Consider the following 19,833-nt stretch of genomic DNA (forward strand, 5'->3'; position numbering starts at 1 on the left):
GACAAGTTTTGTATGGAGCAGAAAATGAAAAGACTAAGGAAAAAAAAGATATAATGGTGGTCCTTGCAGTTTTGACCATGCTTAGTTTAAGGCAGTAAGAAGCACAGAGAGCTATGGGACAGACTACTTTCTGGTTTACCTGTAAACAAATAAGCTCTCTTAAATGGCTTGGAAATGGAACAGATAGGTATGATGGAAGTAAAAATGACTCTGAAATTCATATTCCAAAGAACATCTTACAGAATATGAATAGATGTTAAAAGACATTTCAAGCAATTCTACTCTTGTACTGTACTGCTCTTCTAAGCCTTTGAGACTCCAAGAAATTCAGGAGGCACGTTAGCTTCTTGTAACTGAATATGCATTACTGTAACTGATACACATCTGAAAATCTTGCTTAAGAAAATTATTACTCAATCTACCACCTTCAATAAATCCTAAGAACTAATGCTTGCTTAGTAAAACTATTGTTTTCATTTGTAACCTCATGATTTTTTCTAAATTAAACATAAAAACATGTGCTTTTGTCCTACTGGCTTTATCAGCATGCTCAGTGTCCAAGCTTTTGCTGTTTTCTGCCTAAATGACTTGTCAATTTTGTTCAGAACTGGCAAGTAGAGGATAGTTTTCAATTAGAGCGAGGAGAAGAATGCCAGAGAAGAATTTCAGAAAGGAAAATTTCTATTCCACTTACCAGTGTTTCTTTTGTCTCTGTTACTGTACTCTTCCTCAGATCGCTTCTGACTTCGCACAACTTAAGGCACTGACAGTAGTTTTGAAGATCTGTGTGTTCGTTTTTTTTTCCTTCTTTCCCATTGTTCTAAGGCCTTGCAAGTTTCCTGTTTATGATTCACAGGAAAAGAACTACAGTAGTACTTCTGTGGAAGAATCAATCAAGACCTCCATAGAAAGAAATAAGGTTTCCACATTTCTTCTTCCAAGACCTCAAAGCAGCAGCACTTGCAGATATTTCACCAATGAAGCTCTTCAGTATCTTCACACAATTCTTGTTCCACAATTGCTTATGACAGGATTTATACTGTTCCCTTTTCTCTGTGTGAGAAGGTCCACCGTTTGTGGGAACACCCATCCCAGATTTTAAATACAAATCTCTTCAGAAAACCATAATCCACACACAGACTGGCAGCAAGAAAGACCTTTTCAGCATCCTTTCCTCACAGCTTGATTTTAGAATATGGAATTGTGGCTGGAGAGATTACTATTAATCCTTATGAGATGCTGCATCGACAGCCAAAAGAAGCGGTGCTATATACATATTATTCAAGCAATGAAATGGTATCTAAGAGCCTGAGTAGATTATATTGCTTTGTTTGTTGTGTGGGAGAATATAAACCTGAGATAGCAAAGTCAGGATACACAAACAACATTCTAGTTAAGAATGAGCTAAATGCCTCTGAACAAAATTCTAGTTGGGTTTGCTAAGTAAACACCTAGAATTCCAGATTTATATGGAAAGATACATTTTAGCAAGGTCTGTTTTAAAGATTGTTAAAACCTACCTTCCTCCTCCTAATGCAAGCTCATGACAAAAATACAGCTGACGTAAAAACACAGCTAACTTTGCCCTGACTGAACTCTTGAACAAGCACAGAATGATCCAGATGTTTCTTTATCTGTACATATTCTGTATGGATAAAATCAGCATCCCCCAAGAGCAGAACTTCTCTTGTATTAACATAATTAGTTTATCTTCTGAGCATAACAACAGAGGTCACATAAAGAATTGTGTTAGTACATCAAGATTGACAGACATTAACAAAGGGATCAAGTGCTTCCACAGATAATTGAAAACCATGAAACAAAAGCCATTTTCCTTTCATAAGAAATACCAAGCATTAAAGAACATTCTTTTTGTATAACTCAAGCAAGAAACTGCTTTGCCATGTTCTTTGTTAGAGGAAACGTAACGATTATTTACTTTATCAGTTGTATAGACTTACCAAGTATAGGGTTATATAAGCTGGTCTCCTTACAGATGTTTGGGAAGATAGAAGGTAAGTAATATTTCTTAAAATTTGAGAATAAAAATGAAAATCCCTTTTCCTGGTTTTCTTTGTTCTTCCATTCTAAACTCTTAACCTTAAAATCAAGAAAATATTTTAAATTAAGTAAATCTAGAAGAGAAAGATGACAGATGAAATTGTCTCTTTATACATTATTTCCATAAAGCAATATCATTTTTATATACATTTGCAATATAGAGTGCTAACAGTGTTTTTTTCCCTTTCCATTGGACAAATAGACGTTAGTTATTTCATGTTTATTTGCTTGAGAGCTGCAGAACATACCTGAATTACTATGTATTTCAGAAGCGCTTCCAAGAAATAGCTTGTTAAGTCTTCTTGTCCTTTATCTCCAGATTGAGGAGGAACAAGTGGAGTGATTTCCTCTATAGTCACTTGAGCTATTAAAGAATATTAATAATGATTTAAAGAAAATCAGATCTACATTTATATGACTTCCGTATAAATATCTACCAAGTCATGAAAGCAGAAATGTACCGCTATAAACAGAGAGGTACAGGCAAAACCAAGTAAACGCACATCAATGAAATTCAGTAGGCTTTAGCTAATAAATCAACATATAAATAATTTCTTACATAACTAAAAATACAGAGGAGAATTAAATTATCTTTATGCACACCTTGGAATTTACCTGCTAAGACCAAATTTTTCCAGTGGACATAATCAATATTTCTAAATTTATGCAAATAATGAAGAGCATAGTGTTTTGTGTTCCACAAATGCCAACGCTTTATTTACATCTACATTTTCTTCATTTAGCAATTCATCAGTTACATCAAATAGTTTTAGTTTTATACATCCTTTGCCTCTAAAGTGAAGCTAGATAGGTGTTATTTTTCTCTTGGTCCTGCAGTAAGATGCCTGCATTTAACTCTTTGCATTCTGCAATTCTACACTGCCTCCACAGTTGGATTTTTTCTTTCTTTCTTGTGTCTGCATACGAGATAACTTCAAAACAGGGCTTAAAGTAACTTACATCTCCAGAGCTAACCTGTCAGGAAATTCAGCAACTGGAGTCAGCTTTCTTTCTGTAAATTTAACTACCAACCAACAAGACACTGTTTGCTCCTATAAATAATGCTTGTGTCAACTCTAAAGCATTAGGTGGAGGTGGGGAGAAAGGCAACAGCACTTTCTGCTCTGAGGAATAAAGTGCTTAACTTCTTATTCACATTTGTCTGAATACACAGTTTGCAAGCAACACCACTTAATTCCAATTCATGGATAAATCTGAATTCCTACAAAAGTTGTATGCATTGAATTCGAAGTAAGAATTCTCCCCAAAGCTACAATTAACTGATACTGCTGGAGTGAACAGCTGAAGATAAATTTGCCATGAAAACAATCATAAGAAAAAGTTATCTCTACATTCTATCAATTAGGGAAGATAAGAAATTTTTAAAGCCAGGATCATTATCATATCAATTATGTGAAAAACAAAAAAAAGAGTAATTTTTACTAAATTACTTACTTTCTTGAACATTAAGAGGAGGGTTAATGAGATTATCTAGTGTTCGGGGACCATATTCAGATTGTGGTGATGAAAATCCAGGAATTAAACAAGAAAACATCCACAGTTGTTCTTTACTACAGTTATTCTGAAGTGCTTGCAGCCACAGCAGAAAGAGACGCACACCCTCTCGACGTATCTGAAATGAGAAAACAGAACAAGGGAACAAGTTAACTTGGACCAAAACAATTCTGTACATCCTGAAGGGAGGAGGAGAAAGACAGGGATGGAAAAGATGAGAACAGGCAGCGTAATCACCAGCAAAGACAAGCTAGCAATCTGCAGGCCCTGCTGAAATGCAAGCCCCACGTAATCTCTTTCATAGTGTTTTCCCTGAAAGAAGAGGAAGAAAACAATATACACCTACTCACTTGCTTGAGTAGTGTAAGATGCCATCTGAATTTTTAAGAAAATAAGTAATATCATAAGATCTTGAAATATATTTGTAAACTGTAATAGCAGAGCAAGCTTTTTGCTGTAGCAGGACTCACAGAATCACATAATTGTGGGGATTGGAAGGGACCTCAGGAGATCATCTAGCCCAATCCCCTGCTAAAGCAAGTTTCCTTAAGTAGGTTGCATAGGAAAGTGTACAGGCAGGTTTTGAGTATTTCCAGAGAAGCAGACTCCAAAACCTCTCTGGGCAACTTGTTCCATTGCTGTCATCCTCAAAGTAAAGAACTTTCTTCTCATGTTCACATGGAACTTCCTGCATTCCAGTTTTTGCCTGCTGTTCCTCGCCCTGTCACTGGGCAGCACTGAAAAGAGCCTGGCCTATTCCCTTGACACTCACCCTTTGGATATTTATACTTCCTCTACCTTTTTTCATTCCTTCTTCAAGTAATGAGGTAGAGTTCCAGAATAATCTTCTCCTGGCTCTCACATTGGAGGACTTCAGGACCAAAAAGCTTGAAGATGGTTTACAGAGAAGTGGCACAGCTGCTTACTGCTGTACCAAAACTACATAGTCAACCATTGTTATTTTACTACCCACTAGAGAATTACCTAGGTCAAAGACACTAAGACAATCAGAACCTCAGCAATGAACTGATCTTCAGTTATTTGCACACATTCTTAAAATAGCTATCCTATTACTACTGTCAACAGTTCTACTGAAATTAAGATATTGACTAGAAATGATTACTTCATGACACATAAGTCATGACCTGATTCTCACTACTATAATTTTTCCATAAAAATTCACCTTATTTTTAAGTAATTTTTAAGTATTTAAGTAATTAAGTAATTTAAGTAACTAAATTTTAAGTTCTTATTTTTAAGTAATTAAGACAAAATTAAAAAGTATGCAACTATTTCCAATACCTTTAATGAATTTCCAGTATGAAGAAGCTTCTTTAAAATCAAGCCTGAAAAGAAAAAATGTTTTTCTTAATTTCTTTGCTAAGAAAGATGTCAGAGTTCTCGGTCAGACTTGATAGCATCTTTTAAACAAGTCCTTGGCAACCTCCATTTTAATCTTGGTGAACTTGTTACCTTCAGGCAACTCTCTCAATGCCAGAAGGAAAAAAAAGATCACCTCTCACAGCTTCCTTGTGACATAGATCATCTTTCCTAAAGGACTTCTGGGGAAGTATACACTAAACACAAATGACTCATACATCATTAATACAAGTAAAATCAGAGTTACCCATTTACAAATATAGATCTTCCCCAATTTTTTCAATCTATTACTATATGAAAAATTGGAAAATTAGTTTACAGTACAGCTGTCCACTTGCCTTTGCTCTTTCTCAGCCACCATTACATTTCTGAATTCTCAGGTAGAAGAGTATCTTATTATGTTGTTGGTTTTTGTTGTTTCATTTCTCTCCCCCTCCCATCTATTTTTACTTTTCCCTACCTTAATAATGTTTCAAGACCTTAATCCCTGCTATGGCACTTAAAGTTTTATGAAATCAGTAGCACAAACTCCTAACAGCTACTGATAAAAAAAATAAAAGTTAAAAAAAAATAACAGGAAAACAAAAACTTACCAATACTATGAAATTGCCATCTCTGATGAATCCTTTCTGGAAGGAGTTGCAATATTTTCTACAAAACAAACAAACAAAAATAGAACCCATGGATCTGTGCTGTAGCTATCATATTCACTATAGACTAAAGAACACTCTCACAAAGGCCATAGATCAGAAACTGAAAGGTTACTTTAGGAAATTTCCATACTACTTTCCCTGGAAACATTACTGTCTGTTCCATAGAATCCCATTCCAAAAGCTAAAAAGCCCAAAGGCTCTAACACACTGTCTGGCACATCCTGCAGATTTCAAATGTTGCTGCAGTTTATCTAGCTTCACTGACCCTTTGCTGGATATTACTATTTACAGCACAGGGAATGAAGTGGGATGAACATCTGACTCAGTTGCTCTCATTCACAACAGTTGTATTAGGCTTCCAAAGCACAGCTCACCTAATAACCTTTTTGCAACAACCAATGAACAAATCAAACAGTTCTTTTCAGATTCACTCTCTCCTATATAGCCAACCCTATGGTTTCAAGCAGCAATGTACCTCACAATCAAACAAAAAATCCAACAACAAAAAACCTCCTGAATCTGTGTTCAACCACATAATCAGCATTCAGCAACTTTCTATTTGAAATATCCTTAAAAAGAAAAACCCTGGTATCATAATCAGAAATTTTGATCAAAATAAAAAAAAAAAAGACAAAAACTTGACATTAAGTTATTTTTAACTATGATCTCTCATCAGAACCAGTCTGATTTAATTCAGATAGGTTCTGAGTTATCTTAAGTAAATGAAGCAATGATTTTTGTGAAGCAAGATATTGTGAAATGCTACTTTGAAAACCAAAATATAAAAGGAATCTATGTAATCTGGTTCTGCCGCTGTAATAACCATCACCACCAAAAACTTGGGAACACACGCATAAAATGTTTCTTCCAGTTATGAATGCCTTCCTGCAAAAATTCAAGTCAACTCTAAGCAAAAGGAAAAGGGAATGCAGTTCAGCATAAAGCACATTTCTAGGGGACTGAAGGATAGCTACTGTTACTATTCAACAGGACTTAATTCAAAGCTAAAAATTTATTAAGGACTACTGAAGTTATCTTACCTCAAAAATAAAAAGAATAGAATCTAATTCTTCTCTCTGAGACTTGTGACCTAGATGCAATTGAGAAGGTACCAAAGCAGAATTTAAACAACACTGAAGAAGATTATTAAATGTACAAAACAAAACATGCACTTCTACAATCAACAATTATTTCGTAATCCTTCTGCAAATAAAAGGAATATTTTCTTTTGTTATAGTTTATAACAGCTACATTTCATATAACTTTCTATCATGGCAACAGCAGCTGGCAGAGATTAAGTTACACACCATCTTATGAAGTAAAGCTTCCAATGATTCTGCAGAACACAAAAAGCCTAGCATCTGAAGAATTCCCATTTTTCAAAATTGCAAAACCAGCCATTAGAGAATGAACTCTCCTTCTTCAATCCCCATTCAGGTGTATTTAATTACTCCGCCTTTATTCACCACATTAGTGTTTATACATATCTCTACATCCCTAATACATGTGATCACAAAAGCACAAAGACCAAAAAAATCATTCTATTTGAAATACTCACCTTTTTGTTTCAGACCTACTTCAATAGTCACAAAGTTTTCAAAGAACACATAATATATATGTGAGAAATGTAGATCAAAAAACTGTTTGAGATCAATCGATTCTGCATTCTCTGAAAAACAAAACAGAAGATTTTCATTTTCTCAAATATTCAGTCACCCCCAGCATACCATGATCCTGTAGTCAGAAAAAGAGAATTAAAATAAAAAACGAATTACTGGTAAAAAAGTTCTTGAAGTTTCCATTCTTTTAAAGTAAAGCTAATTAAATTAAATACCAAGTGCCCACCAGAATTTAAATCAGGAAGCAGCATCTCCTTTCACATATGCTTGTGTGGCAGCAGCATCTCAAACCCCAGCAGGGAATCAGAATTCCATGAAGGCTAGCCATGTATAGATGAATCTTGATTTAATCGATAATTCACTAGAAATAAATCTATCCTACTGTTTCCAGTCTGTACAACAGAAGGACCATCTCTGTCATCCACTGCTATCAGCAGCAACTACCAGACACAACTAAGCTTAGTGGGAGGACAGTAAGCAAGGACCACCTCTGCTCCTTAGAGAAACATTCTGCGAGGAAGCAAGTGGCAGCTCTTGATTCCTACTGTTGCTCCCCCTCCTTCCCTACCAAGCTTCAGACATGCCTGCCTCATTCATTGCCCCAGGCTTCTTTGATTGTGGTGTCTCTGGAGATGAGATGCTGCTAACTCTGGATATCTCCGAGGCTGAAATGTTGTGGTGAGGGTAGAAAGGGTGTGCTTTCCTGCTTTTCCCTGTGTAAACAGGAAAGTTTCTGAGCTCTCTTCCAAAATCCCCCGACAATTTTGTGCAAATCTTCCATTAAAACAATATGAAGATTTATCTACTTTAAACTAGTTGCTATAATTATTTTAAATATCAATAAATACACTGAAGAAAAGGCACTCCCTGCTAAGATATTTAACAAAAGATTAGAAAAGGTTAGTGCACAGAAGAATAGTCAGGAAGCACGTGACAACAAGGAGGCAGAGTTTTAAAAGATAAAATGCTTTCTCTTTAAAACAGTGATAAAACAGACAATAGAACAACAGAAGTAAGGCAAATCAAAATGCATACAGATGTTTCATAGCCATTAAGCTTTACCAGTTCTACACACTAAGGCAGCATTATTAACTGTCACTCTTCTAAGTCCAATTTTCTACGGGATGTTTTTAAAACCCTTTTCAAATGACATCAATCTTAATCTGCATGACAAGATATAGAAGCCCCTCCCCCATCACCCTCCAAAAAAGCAAGGATGGCCAAAAGCACAATGTATTTTAAATTCTATTTCTGCAGTACTGCCAACTCAATTTTGTCACAACTCCTGCCATGAAATTTTCTACCACATGTTGAATTTCTGCAGTATCTGTAGAAAGACATTCTACCTATGTCTTCCATAACCAGTGCGGTGGAGTCAGTGCTCTCAGAGAAGATAGTGCTGTACTAAAAACTAAGACTCTTCAAGCAAAGCAGCTCAGCTAGCAACAACCTTAACAGTCCAGGTAGATAAGGCATGTACCTGACCTTCTACAGGATTAGCAAACCTTCAGTTTCGCAGATAACATCATCATTTATTGATCAGCAGCATAACTGCTATCATATAGTCTGAAATATTGAAGAACAGCAAAAAATACTTCCATTTTAAATAAAGTGGACCTTGATTCAAGGAAGGTCAGGTCAATGTGACAAGAAACTGAGCTATGAGTTCAGTACAATCACTATATCCACTTCCATTTATGAGGCAGAATTCTAGAGTTTTGGACTACAGGCATGAAAACACATTAGGAATGAATTCAACAGGTTTTGAGACAGAAAGAGTGAAGTGGAAATGAAAAGAATGATTCATTCAGAATCATTCAGACATTCAGGACACATTCAGAAAAGTGGATAAGGTGGTAGAAGATACTCTTTCCATCTTATTTTACCATTGCATGGGAAATACACAAAGAAACAAGGGAAACAGTTGGCCTAATGTGAACAAATGGAAGAAGATAGTACTAGATTCTAAAAATGGATGAGGAACAGTTAACCAGCTGTGTTTTTGTATGCATACTAAACGTTTAATCTCTAAAATAAGCAGTGTTTACCCAGGTGTAAGTAAACTCAGACAAAAAACTCTTCTTTCAAATTCAATCTTAGCACAACAGTTCCCAGTTTTAGTAGCTCCCTTGACTCATCAGGAGAAGAACTAAAGACTTGCCTACGTAACAAACTGAACAGTCAGTCTTCATTACCCCAGTTACTGCAGTGATGCATCACTGAGTGTCACTGGCGCTATGGCAAAGCTCTCTGCCATTACTCTGTTCTCTGAAGAAATACAGGTGACATTCCATTCTACTTATTTAGTATTTATCCGTTTAATTACAACGTAAGTCACCTCAGAAAAAAACAAGAGGAGCACTGCTTGACTCGCACTGTTACTATTAACACCTGAACATTACCTCCAGAAGCTTACCTCCCAAATACACCCATACCTTGGAAGAGGATAATGTAAGTAAAAAGCTCCTTAAGGTTGCAACTTTTCTACCAAATGTATTTCTCTCTCATTTCTTCCTAAGATCACATTCAACAGCATAGGTAAGTTTTTGGAATTCATACAGTTAGTAAGCACTGAGTGCTTGTGGTAAATGCTACGGCTTTAGGACCCAAGAAAATAAAGATACAACATTTTATTTAATAAGAATTTTGTTAAGTCATTACCTGCCAATAATGCACACACACACAATTTCTTTTAAGGCTGAAATTTTTAAAGGAAGGGAAAATGTGCCTGTACAGCTGAAGGTCACTATTTGCCACGTACAATAAAAGACAGCTTCTGCTCATCATCAAACAGCACATTCCATGATTTAATACGTTATTGATCCAGAAATCTGGGACCTCCCATTAGTGAAAGAAATTTGGAATGTATTATGCACAGCTGCATAATCCCAAGAATCCCAGCAAGGAGGAATAAGAAAAGAATAATCAGGTGCAGTATGGAAATAGTGATGCATATTTCGAAGATTTTGATCTTGTCTGGTGACCTGTTATCACCCCATTCACAGCTGCCCCTGTATCAGTCTGTAAGGCTACACCATGCATTAAGAGACAGACTACTGCTTTCCTTGATTACCAGAATAAAAATGCATTGCATGCACATCATTTGAATTTATCCAACTTCCAGAGATATTCTACTATACTCTCCTTCATTTAGAAGCTAATAATTTTGCTGAACAAAAGTGTTTCTAAAACGTTCAGTTCACCGTTACATTTGGGATCAATTAAAAATACAGATTTTCAGTCCCATCACCTTAAACCATTTTCTTCAGCTCTAACAATTTATTTGTCTTTTTCTGATCTCCCAAGGTATCTCGAATGCTTTTCAGAGAGGTAAAAACCACTTCCTCTACAGGAGGCATATGCATGTCTTTTTCATGCAGCCTTGAACTGGGAATTAGCAGGAAGCTGCTTGTCTGCTTTGGCTACTTAAAACTTTCCTGCCTTTCTAAGAGAGATGTAACCTTGTGGGATCACACAGAAACAAGCTTTCCTTTTTCATTTAAAATTTATATATTTTAAAACAAAAGAACTTTGCATTCTCTCACCACAGCTTCATGCAACTAACACAAAGTAATGCATTCCTTCCTTGTGTTCTCAGTACTCATGCCCAGATGGAGGGGAAAAAAAAAAAAAAACCCCTCAAAAATAGATCTGGCACCATTTAAAGTAGAAAAGTTTCCCAGAACAGGAAAGGGAAAACAGGACAACACCTATTTCCATATTCCAAGAATGTGAAAACCAAAGCTTAGACAGTACAAAAAATAGTTTTAATACACTGAAATCCAGGTTTGCATCTTTATTCACAGAAGTTCTGACAAGAAAATGCTGTTTTCTTCACACTTCACAGTTAGAGTAAACATGGATTTTTTTTGATTGCTGAGTTTTCCTCACTATGTCTCTGTGACCTAAAAATTGATACAAATCTGATTTCTGCATTAACTATGTTCTATGGTTCCTTTTCATTTGAGTTTTTTGTTTGTTTCTTGTTTTTGTGTTTTGTTTTTTTAAAGGAAGAAAGTTGCATTTCAGCACAGAAGTGACACCTCCTCTATCCTTCCTTTCCGTCCCTCCTACTAAGCTTTTACGAAAGTGGCTTTTATTTTCTCTAGCTCCAGCATTAAGAAGGTAAGTTAGTTTTTCTGGCTGAAATTGCAGAAGTTGTATTCCATTCATTTTTGTTCTATTTTGATGCATGACGCAGAGAAACAAACTTAAAATGGACGATTATATCCAAGATATTTGTATGAACTTCATTACAAGAGTACCCAATAAACTGGAACTTGTATTTCCATTAAATTGGTTGAAACTTGAAGTTCTGCTACTCCCCATCTTATACACTAGAGCTGCAGCACTGAAGGATTAAATAAAAAAATACATTAAAACAAAACAGTATCAAAAACCTCCTCCATCTCTGCTGTCAACGTCTGTGCGTACATGCGATGATACTTTTAGGAACTACTTTCACTCATTTTCTGTCAATTCTTCTTCAAGGAACTTGTTTTTGTGTCTTTTCAAATGGCCAACTCTTTTGCAAGCTACTTGTTCAAAACTTTGCGAAAGGTTGCAATCTTTTCAAGAACCCCAGTAAGGCATGCAAAACTTCACTGAGGAAAAATCAGATTCCAAGCCTCATTCCACTAAAACTCTGCTTTAGAGGTTGCTCCAGGGCTTTACTCATGGTTTAATTGTCAGTACACTCCTTTGTAACCAGGAATAATTTGCAGTCATGTAAGTAATCCAGTATTTTAATTAAAACATCCATTAATATTACACATTCGAAGAAGGATTCTATTTCAACAGTACATCATACTTAGAACTATAGTGCAGAAGAGCTTAAAAAAAAAAAAAAAACAAGAAACACAACAAGCCATCATTTTGTCAGACGTAAAATATGAAGGAAAAAAAATGTAGCACTGTACATTTAAACTTGTACAGTCTCACCTAAGCACAATTCTGGAAAGTTTCCAAGTTTACACATATAATGCCCCAATCCATCCCCCCTCAGAGGGCAACCTCTGTCAGCTTTAATTTACAGCATAAACAACTCTCTTTTCCCATTTTGTTTTCTACATATTACAGTAAAAATTATTACAAAGTAGTCCACAGTATGTGTTATAAGTTTATGAGTGAATTTGCAAGAGAAATGCATATTACTGTTTAGAAGATTGCCTCTGTATGAGAATAAAAATATTAAGTATGTAAATCTTCATTTTTTGCACAGGACAACTTCAACAGTAAACAATCAGAGTGCTGGACTTAAGGCTAGAACAACTGAAAACCCATGCAGATCTTAGAGAGACATGAACATTCACCACTTACACACAGCACAGAAATTTACCAGAGCAGTTCATGGAATAATCAACACCATTACTGATCAAGCTGTCATTAGCTTTATGTTTGATTATAAGTGTTTCAGGATTTAACAGCATGTATACAGCAGACAGTACATCAAAAGCATTACCCGGAGACTCGGTGGCTTCTTACTCACTTTCCCTCATCCTCACCCAAAAGTCTAATAGCAGGACAACTACAACCAACAACGACCAAGAGGATGGCCAGAACGTATAACTCCTTTCTGTAAATTCAGGGTCAACTACAGACTGAAATTGCGTGTATTGATTCTCATAATGAATTGGTGGCTTTAGGAAACAAGATGTTCTGAAGTTTCCTAAAATTCAGCATACAAGCAAACAGCAATTATTCTTAATTCCTCAGGGTAGAAAATGTAACCACTGCTTTTTAGTAAAGCAGTACAGAGAATCAGTTTATATATGGACAGCCTACTGAATATGAAACCACATCATTTAAAAAGTTTAAGTAGGAAACATCCAGAACTAACCAATGGTTCTGGGATATTTAACAATAGACTGACAAAAAGTGAAAAAAGAGGATATAATAAGCCACACTGTTTCCAACAGCGTGCTACAAGTGTACTTCTATTAAACAAGGTTTTTACCTTATCTTTATTGATTTGGATCACTAATAACTAGCCAAGACAATTATTATTGTTATTTTTATGTAAAGTTGTCAATGAAAACATCTCTGAGGTTCCTGGTACTAAAACAATAAAAACACACTTCAGGAATTTTTTAACCAACTTCAATTTTACACTGGAGAAGTTTGAACTTCAGATCACGAGCATCTTTTAGAGACAAATGAACATGGGAAAAAATAGATGTGAATGATTAAGCAAGTCAACAGCACGACCTTCATCTACATACAAACTGCTACCAAGTATACCATTAGTTAACTATAGGAACGAGCAGAGCAGCTGACAGCTCTCCAGTCTGGCTGCTTCAGCTTGCCAGCAGACTCCAGAGAGGTTACAGCACTGACGAGCCTTACCCACACTGACCTTCCCTTCAAGTCCTAGCAGCTGAAGCCGTCCTTTTGTCTACCATGGGACTTTGATCCCATTCCAACCATAGCCTCACAGGCTAGCAGTACTGACCAGCACTGCTGTCTGCAAGTCACATGGAACACAAGCCAAAATCCTGAAACAAAATAATTCTTTCCCCTTCTCTGATGGCCAGAAGAGAATAGAACGGTTTCGGGTTGTAGTCAGACTGACAGAACATCTACTCAGGCGTCTTACACTGTGCTCAGCCTGCAGCCAAAGCCACGAATACCGTTGGTGACATGTCCTCTGCAGTTAAGATACCAGGAGAGTGAAATAAAAAAAATACATACAACCCATGCCAAAAATAACACAGCACTGCACATCCGCAGACACTTCTGGAACAGTTATCTCCAGCGGAAATTCCAGGCAGCTATTTCTGCTGCAGCTTTCCAACAGCCCTCACTGTAACAGCAATCAAACATTTTTCATTTCTTATAGTACAGAAGAGATATTACAATGAATGATGTTGCTGATGTGCAACACCAGTGAATTTTATCCAGCTGAGGCAATAGGGCTGACTGCCAGCCAAATACATTTCTTAAATTAAAATCCCTTTAGATAAATGCAATCTTTAAGCATATTGTTTAATATTAAGCAATATATCAAAATGGATGTTGAACACAGAGTATCTCCTCCTGCACTGTATTGCTTGACTTCTCCCTTTTAAAGCTCACTTACACATGATGTCAAGCACTATCTGATCACTGAGAACAAAAGAAAATAATTAAAACAAATCCACACTTCAAACACTCTCCTCTCTTAGCATTATGCATTACAAACATTGTTTCTATGGATCCAGAAATATAAGTAATGCATTTTTAAGATATCAGATGCAAATAAAATTATTTATGAAAAACAAAGTATTTTTTTTCCTTCATCCTGAGGTAAAGGTTTGATGCTGAGTTATTCTTAAACAGTACAACACTAATTGTAAGAACAAGGCAATATTATTTCTATAGTATCTCCCCTTAATAATCCTAAAAAATGCAGTTAGCCACTAAAACACTGGGGATTGATATAAATATATTTTTTTTCTGTAAAATTACAAGCTTCATTCTAAAGGCAACACTGAACTCCTTAAGATGTGCTATGTGCCTTCACTGCCATCTGCTAGCCATATCCCAATGATCGCATCTGCACCAGCTGCAGCTGGCAGCTGTCCTCAACAGCAGAACCCCACTTCTGACACCTCTGAGCCACATCCACAAATTGGAGGAGAATCCCTGCCTGCATTCCTGCTCAAGATTGATATGCACTTACCGCCAAAATAAATCACAGTAAGTACAACTGCTACAGCCTTTCCAGCGTATAGAAAGGAGACAGAAGAATAGTTCACTTAAAAAAAAACACATAAAAATCAGATGCTGACAGAGATGGCATTAGAAGACTGAATAGTTTCAAGGTACTTCAAAGAATTGGAGTGGGTTGGGAAAAAAAAAAAAAAAAGCACAAACAGTTCACTATAGGAGGAAACTAATTCACTTTAAAAGAAACAGGTCTCTTAAATGAGATAGTTCCAGCTGTTTCAAGAAATAAATTGCAGCTGCAAAAAATAGAAAAGCAGATTACTCTCACTCATGGACTGGTGTGTCTTGGGATATGGCTTCAAGCTTTTTCCAATATTTCACAGGATTTCTTGGCAATAACAATATTTATTGCTACTTGGAGTCTCCTGAAGGACCTAATGCTTGTGAAATGCAAAAGTTGGTCATTTGTTACACTCATTTTAAGAAATAAACAGTAGATTATTCAATAGTCACCTAAAATTCTCTGAAAAAGTCTGAATTCCAGCAGCGGAACCATACTGAGTCATGGCAGAGAACCATTCAGAGATGTGATGCTAGACTTAAGTGGCAGAGAGCAGATTCTAAAGAAGAGGTTTTAGGAAAAATAAATAAATAGGAAGAATACATCTGCCCCAAGTATATCTACATCTGTTTGACAGTCCAACACTCAAGGATATCCACACCAAAAATCTCCCACTGGAACTTCAGATTTGGTGGCTCTTATTAAGCTTCACTTCCTTATCTTTTTCATGTATGTTTACATGTGTTTCCCACTCCTCCAAAAAGGGATACCAAAAATTTCTTTCCCTATCCTTTATCCTTATCTGTGTCATTTTCATTTCTAAATTCTCTGTACAGACTACAGCAGTAAATAAAGTTCGTATTTTCAGATAATTGCACACTACGGTTTTATAAGAACATTTTCTACATTTTTTTCCACAGGCTAATTTGCATTTTTTACTAAATTTAAACTGAATTGTCAATAATGACTAAGTATTTTTTTCTAGAAATGATATAACTCACTGCATTCTAAGTTACCTTGTAAAACTATTTAAATAATTCCATCTAATGTGCACTATTTTTTATTTTTTAAAAATAAAAGTCACTTGCTTTTGTGCTATCCACTCTGAAACTGTTCTGCCTCTTCTGGTTTTAGCTAACAACCACATTATACCAGCTTAATTATTTTAAGATGATGCCTGACTTGCACCATTGCTTTGCAGGATCCAACTGTCAATATTTCACCATAATGAGGTTTTTAATTTGTTTTTAACTTCTCCTCTTTGGCTAATAGACTCATAGAATGAATTAAGTTGGAAGGGACCTTAAAGGTAATCTAGTTCCAACCCCCTGCCATGGGCAGGGTTGCCAACAACCAAATCAGCCTGCCCAGTGCCCCATCCAGCCTGGCCTTGAGTGCCTCCAAAGACAAAGCATCCATATCCTATTAATAATCTGTGAGCACTTGTCTCCTTTCATGCCTATTTCATTACTTGATAAGGTAACTGGAGAATGGGTGCTTTAAATAAAAAGATGAAGCAACACTCCCTTTCCCCCCAGCAGGTCTTCATCATGAATCCAATGGCCATGTTTCAGTTTATTGCCACTGAACCAAACACTGGAAGAATACAGCAATGACATTAACTCTGGTCCAATTGACCTTGCAGGCCTACTGAAAAGATTTTAAGCTTATAAATAAGAAACACTTCTTTCCCTCTGCTGGATGTGAAACAGCACAGAATTCTCTTCTTAATGGTCTTTTAGCCTCCAGCATGCAGGGCTTAAGAGCAATAACCAAGACAAACCATTTTCATGAATAAAGATGCAGACCAGACTCCACCTCCATCTCTCTGAGATACTCTGCTGGCAACAGCTAGCCTGGCTCTGCCGAAGTGTGTGGAAACACCCTGATTATTACATAGGGAGGAATGGTCAGTAGGAAAAAGAAAAGAAAAAAGACAAACAGGAAAAGGTAGCATTACACTGCTCAAGCCGCAGAACGGTATCTGCATGCAAAGCCACCTCAGGCAGTAGTCTGTCCCATGTGGGCACATCACTTGTTTTTAATGTGGTTCAGCAGAGTAGTCACAGAAACAACAGGAAAAGAAATGGCACGTGCTTTGAAGCCAGTTAAGGGAGAGAAGAGATGTAAGGAATAAGACAAAGATGTGATCAGAGCAGTAGTTGGACTTGAAATAATCTGCACTGTATTTCTTTCACACTAATGTATTAATAAGAAGAGAAGTGCCTCCTTGCTCTTGGTTTCAAACCTTGTGGATCTAGCTCTCTCTCTTTAACAACAGAATCCTGTAGGTGAATACAAGAGAAGCTGGAGAGCAGGGTCACACCTTTCCTTACACACACAGCCATACACATACACAGTATGCTCCCAAACTTAGAGAAAGGATATGTGGGTGCTATGCTTCAACTGAGATATACGCATGTGCAGTGGAAAAAGGGGAATGGCCACCACACCAAAACATGCCCCAGCAGATTTTGTCTCCTACAGTCAGTAAGCAGAAGCTTTAGATTAGATAAGAACATTTGCTTGACACAGAGCTCACGGCTCGACTCTTACCAAATAAATGTAAGTATTAACAAAGCTGAATGAAAAATCTTGTAAATAGAAGATGAGAGACAGAAATAGGAGATCCAGAACAGATCAGAAAATATCAGCCAAATACAGTGTTCTTAAGAAGAAAGCAAACTAGAAGTGTTCAATGTACTTTAACAGGTGTACTGCCTTCCTTGTGTTAACCAGAAGCAGCCAAGAAAACTAATTCAGAATTGTACTTAGTTTCTTTGTAATAATCTTCCCTCTTAAATTTGACTGATTAAGCAGATAAAAATAAATATAAGTCAACATAAAGTAAGCCACAATTGGCTGAGCACCAGTTTGTGGAAAAGTTCTGAGACTCAGGAGAGAAGAGGCTACTTCCGACTATAGAAGGGTAAGGAATAGCAAGCTACAAAGTTACTCCCTGCTTCAAAACACAGAATAATTATGTTGCAGAAAATAAATCATGCAGCAGCAGTTGCCACCATACAGGAACAAACATTCCTTCAAATGATGTAACTAAAGAAAAAGGGTGGAAGAATTGTTTTCCTTTGAAAAGAGAGAACCCACTTTTGGAGGCTGAGCACAAGCTACTTAAAATACCCCGACTGTAGGCAAAACCCCAATCTATTCAGTAGTCAGCTCTAAATATGGAATGTGCTGCCCTTGCTCGAGTTCCGCTCATAACCTATCAGAAACAATCCACACACTTGCTGAAGACCCAAAACACATTGGAGAGCAAAATTCTGTTATCAAGGACTCAGATTTCTACACAGTCATCTGGCAAATGTTTCAGAAAGGAACTCCGGTTCTTCCATTAGGCAACCATTGCACATAACCACATTGCAGAATGCACCAGTCAGGTGAACCAGCTGCCCGAACAGCACCCTGGTGCTTATATGATCACTCTGCAAACCAAAAACGTCTAAATGCTATATGAACGCCTGTCTACACGCACGCTGGGCAGCACTTACCACTGCAGCTCTCACCTCGGGAACACACACGAAGATGAGCAACAAGGAAAATGGCTCAGGAACTCACAGACGCTCCTGGCTGCCACTTCCACACAAACACACCGACCACAAGTTAATGCGGCACTGCAGAGCATCACGCTTAAGAAGCCCAGCAGTTTCTCCCCCTCCGCAGCTGCCACGCGAGTCCCTCCCTCAGACGCGGAGGAGCTGCGGGTCCGCGGTGCAGCGCGGCGCCCAGAGCCCCGGCGGCACGCCCCAGCGAGCCGAGGCCGGCCCGGGTCTCCCGGCGGAGCGCGGGCCCACGCCGCCTCCCCGCCGCGCCTCGGTTCTTCCTCCGCCGACACCGGGGGCCGGAGCCCCGCGCTGCCCCGCCCGCTCCCTCTCCCCGCCGGCCGCCTCACCGATGAGGACACGCAGATGCTTGAGGCGGGTGAGAGGGTCCTTGCGGGTGTCCAGCACCTTCTGCGTGGATTTCCGCACATCCCCGTGCGGCTTCTTGGAGAACATCCCGCCGGGCCCGGCCCCGGCGCCGCGCTCCAGAGGCGGGGAGCGGCCTCCGGATCCGCCCGCACCGGGGCCCTACATAGCCGGCGGCGGCGCCGCCTCCTTCTCCTGCTGGGGGCGGAGCGCGGCGGGGCGGGGGGGGCGCAGCGCCGACTCCCCGCAGGCCCGGGGGTGGCCCGGGCCCGGACTCCCCCCTTCCTCCTTCCCTCGTTCTCCTCCCGCTGCTTCACGACAGCCGTCAGGTGCGACCCCAGGCGTCACTATGGCAACCGCGCCGTGACGTCACGGCGGCGCTGCCCGGCGCACCTCCGGGGCGCGGCGGGCGGAGGCCGCGGCTGTGTGGAAAACGTGGGCTTCTGGTAGGGGGCGCCAGGCGGGGAGCGGGAAGCCAGCGGCAGTAACTGGAGCGGGGCGGTGCTCTTCCGCCGTTTAAAACCGCAGTATAAAGTTATCTGATGATTCGGGTGCTGCCGACTGTATTATACCAAGAAACTGAAATGGTGTACGAAAGGAATCCCGCAGAGGACGCAGAAATAAAATCCAGGCCAGGACCACGTTGGTGAGGCCGTGGCTCCAAAGCTTTTAACCGAGCTCCAGTTGAGCAACAGTCGACGATCAGCGAGCGCCTCACGGTTATTTCCACACCCGTGCTCGGAGTGCTGCAATGCCTCGCCCGGCCCTGCCCGCAGCCGCTCAGCACTGCCCGCTTTCCTGGCAGCACGAGGACACCCACGGCGAGCCAACAGCATCCGGCGTGATGCTGCGCGCTGTGGCACTGCGCTCCTTGGGACACGTGGACCCGCGCTGGTCCTGGAGCAAAGCGAGACACGGACTCCACAGGCCGTGCTTGTCAGGTCACAGTGCGGCCAGCAAGCAGCCAGCGC

At 38.9% G+C, this 19,833-nt stretch overlaps 1 protein-coding gene across 10 annotated transcripts in view; it reads right to left on the reverse strand.

Annotated features, from left to right (window-relative positions):
- RALGAPA1 (Ral GTPase activating protein catalytic subunit alpha 1) overlaps window positions 1-19,228 on the reverse strand; it is a 113,669-nt gene extending 94,441 nt beyond the window's left edge. For 4 of the 10 annotated variants that reach the window (XM_085225218.1, XM_085225209.1, XM_085225217.1 and 1 more), the window contains exons 1-8: window positions 18,847-19,228; window positions 7,168-7,278; window positions 6,650-6,699; window positions 5,550-5,607; window positions 4,879-4,922; window positions 3,517-3,694; window positions 2,310-2,425; window positions 1,962-2,100 (exon numbers count right to left, since the gene is read on the reverse strand). In XM_085225218.1, the coding sequence (XP_085081344.1) occupies window positions 1,962-2,100; window positions 2,310-2,425; window positions 3,517-3,694; window positions 4,879-4,922; window positions 5,550-5,607; window positions 6,650-6,699; window positions 7,168-7,278; window positions 18,847-18,952 (802 nt within the window). In that variant the 5' untranslated portion in view covers window positions 18,953-19,228. The remainder of the gene's footprint in view (window positions 1-1,961; window positions 2,101-2,309; window positions 2,426-3,516; window positions 3,695-4,878; window positions 4,923-5,549; window positions 5,608-6,649; window positions 6,700-7,167; window positions 7,279-18,846) is intronic. The other 6 variants (XM_085225210.1, XM_085225212.1, XM_085225215.1 and 3 more) reach the window with 4 other exon arrangements.
- Between the last annotated feature and the right edge of the window lie 605 nt (window positions 19,229-19,833).

Source organism: Meleagris gallopavo, chromosome 5 (assembly GCF_905368555.1).
Source record: "Meleagris gallopavo chromosome 5, MGAL_WU_HG_1.1, whole genome shotgun sequence".
Classification (NCBI taxonomy): Eukaryota; Metazoa; Chordata; class Aves; order Galliformes; family Phasianidae; genus Meleagris; species Meleagris gallopavo.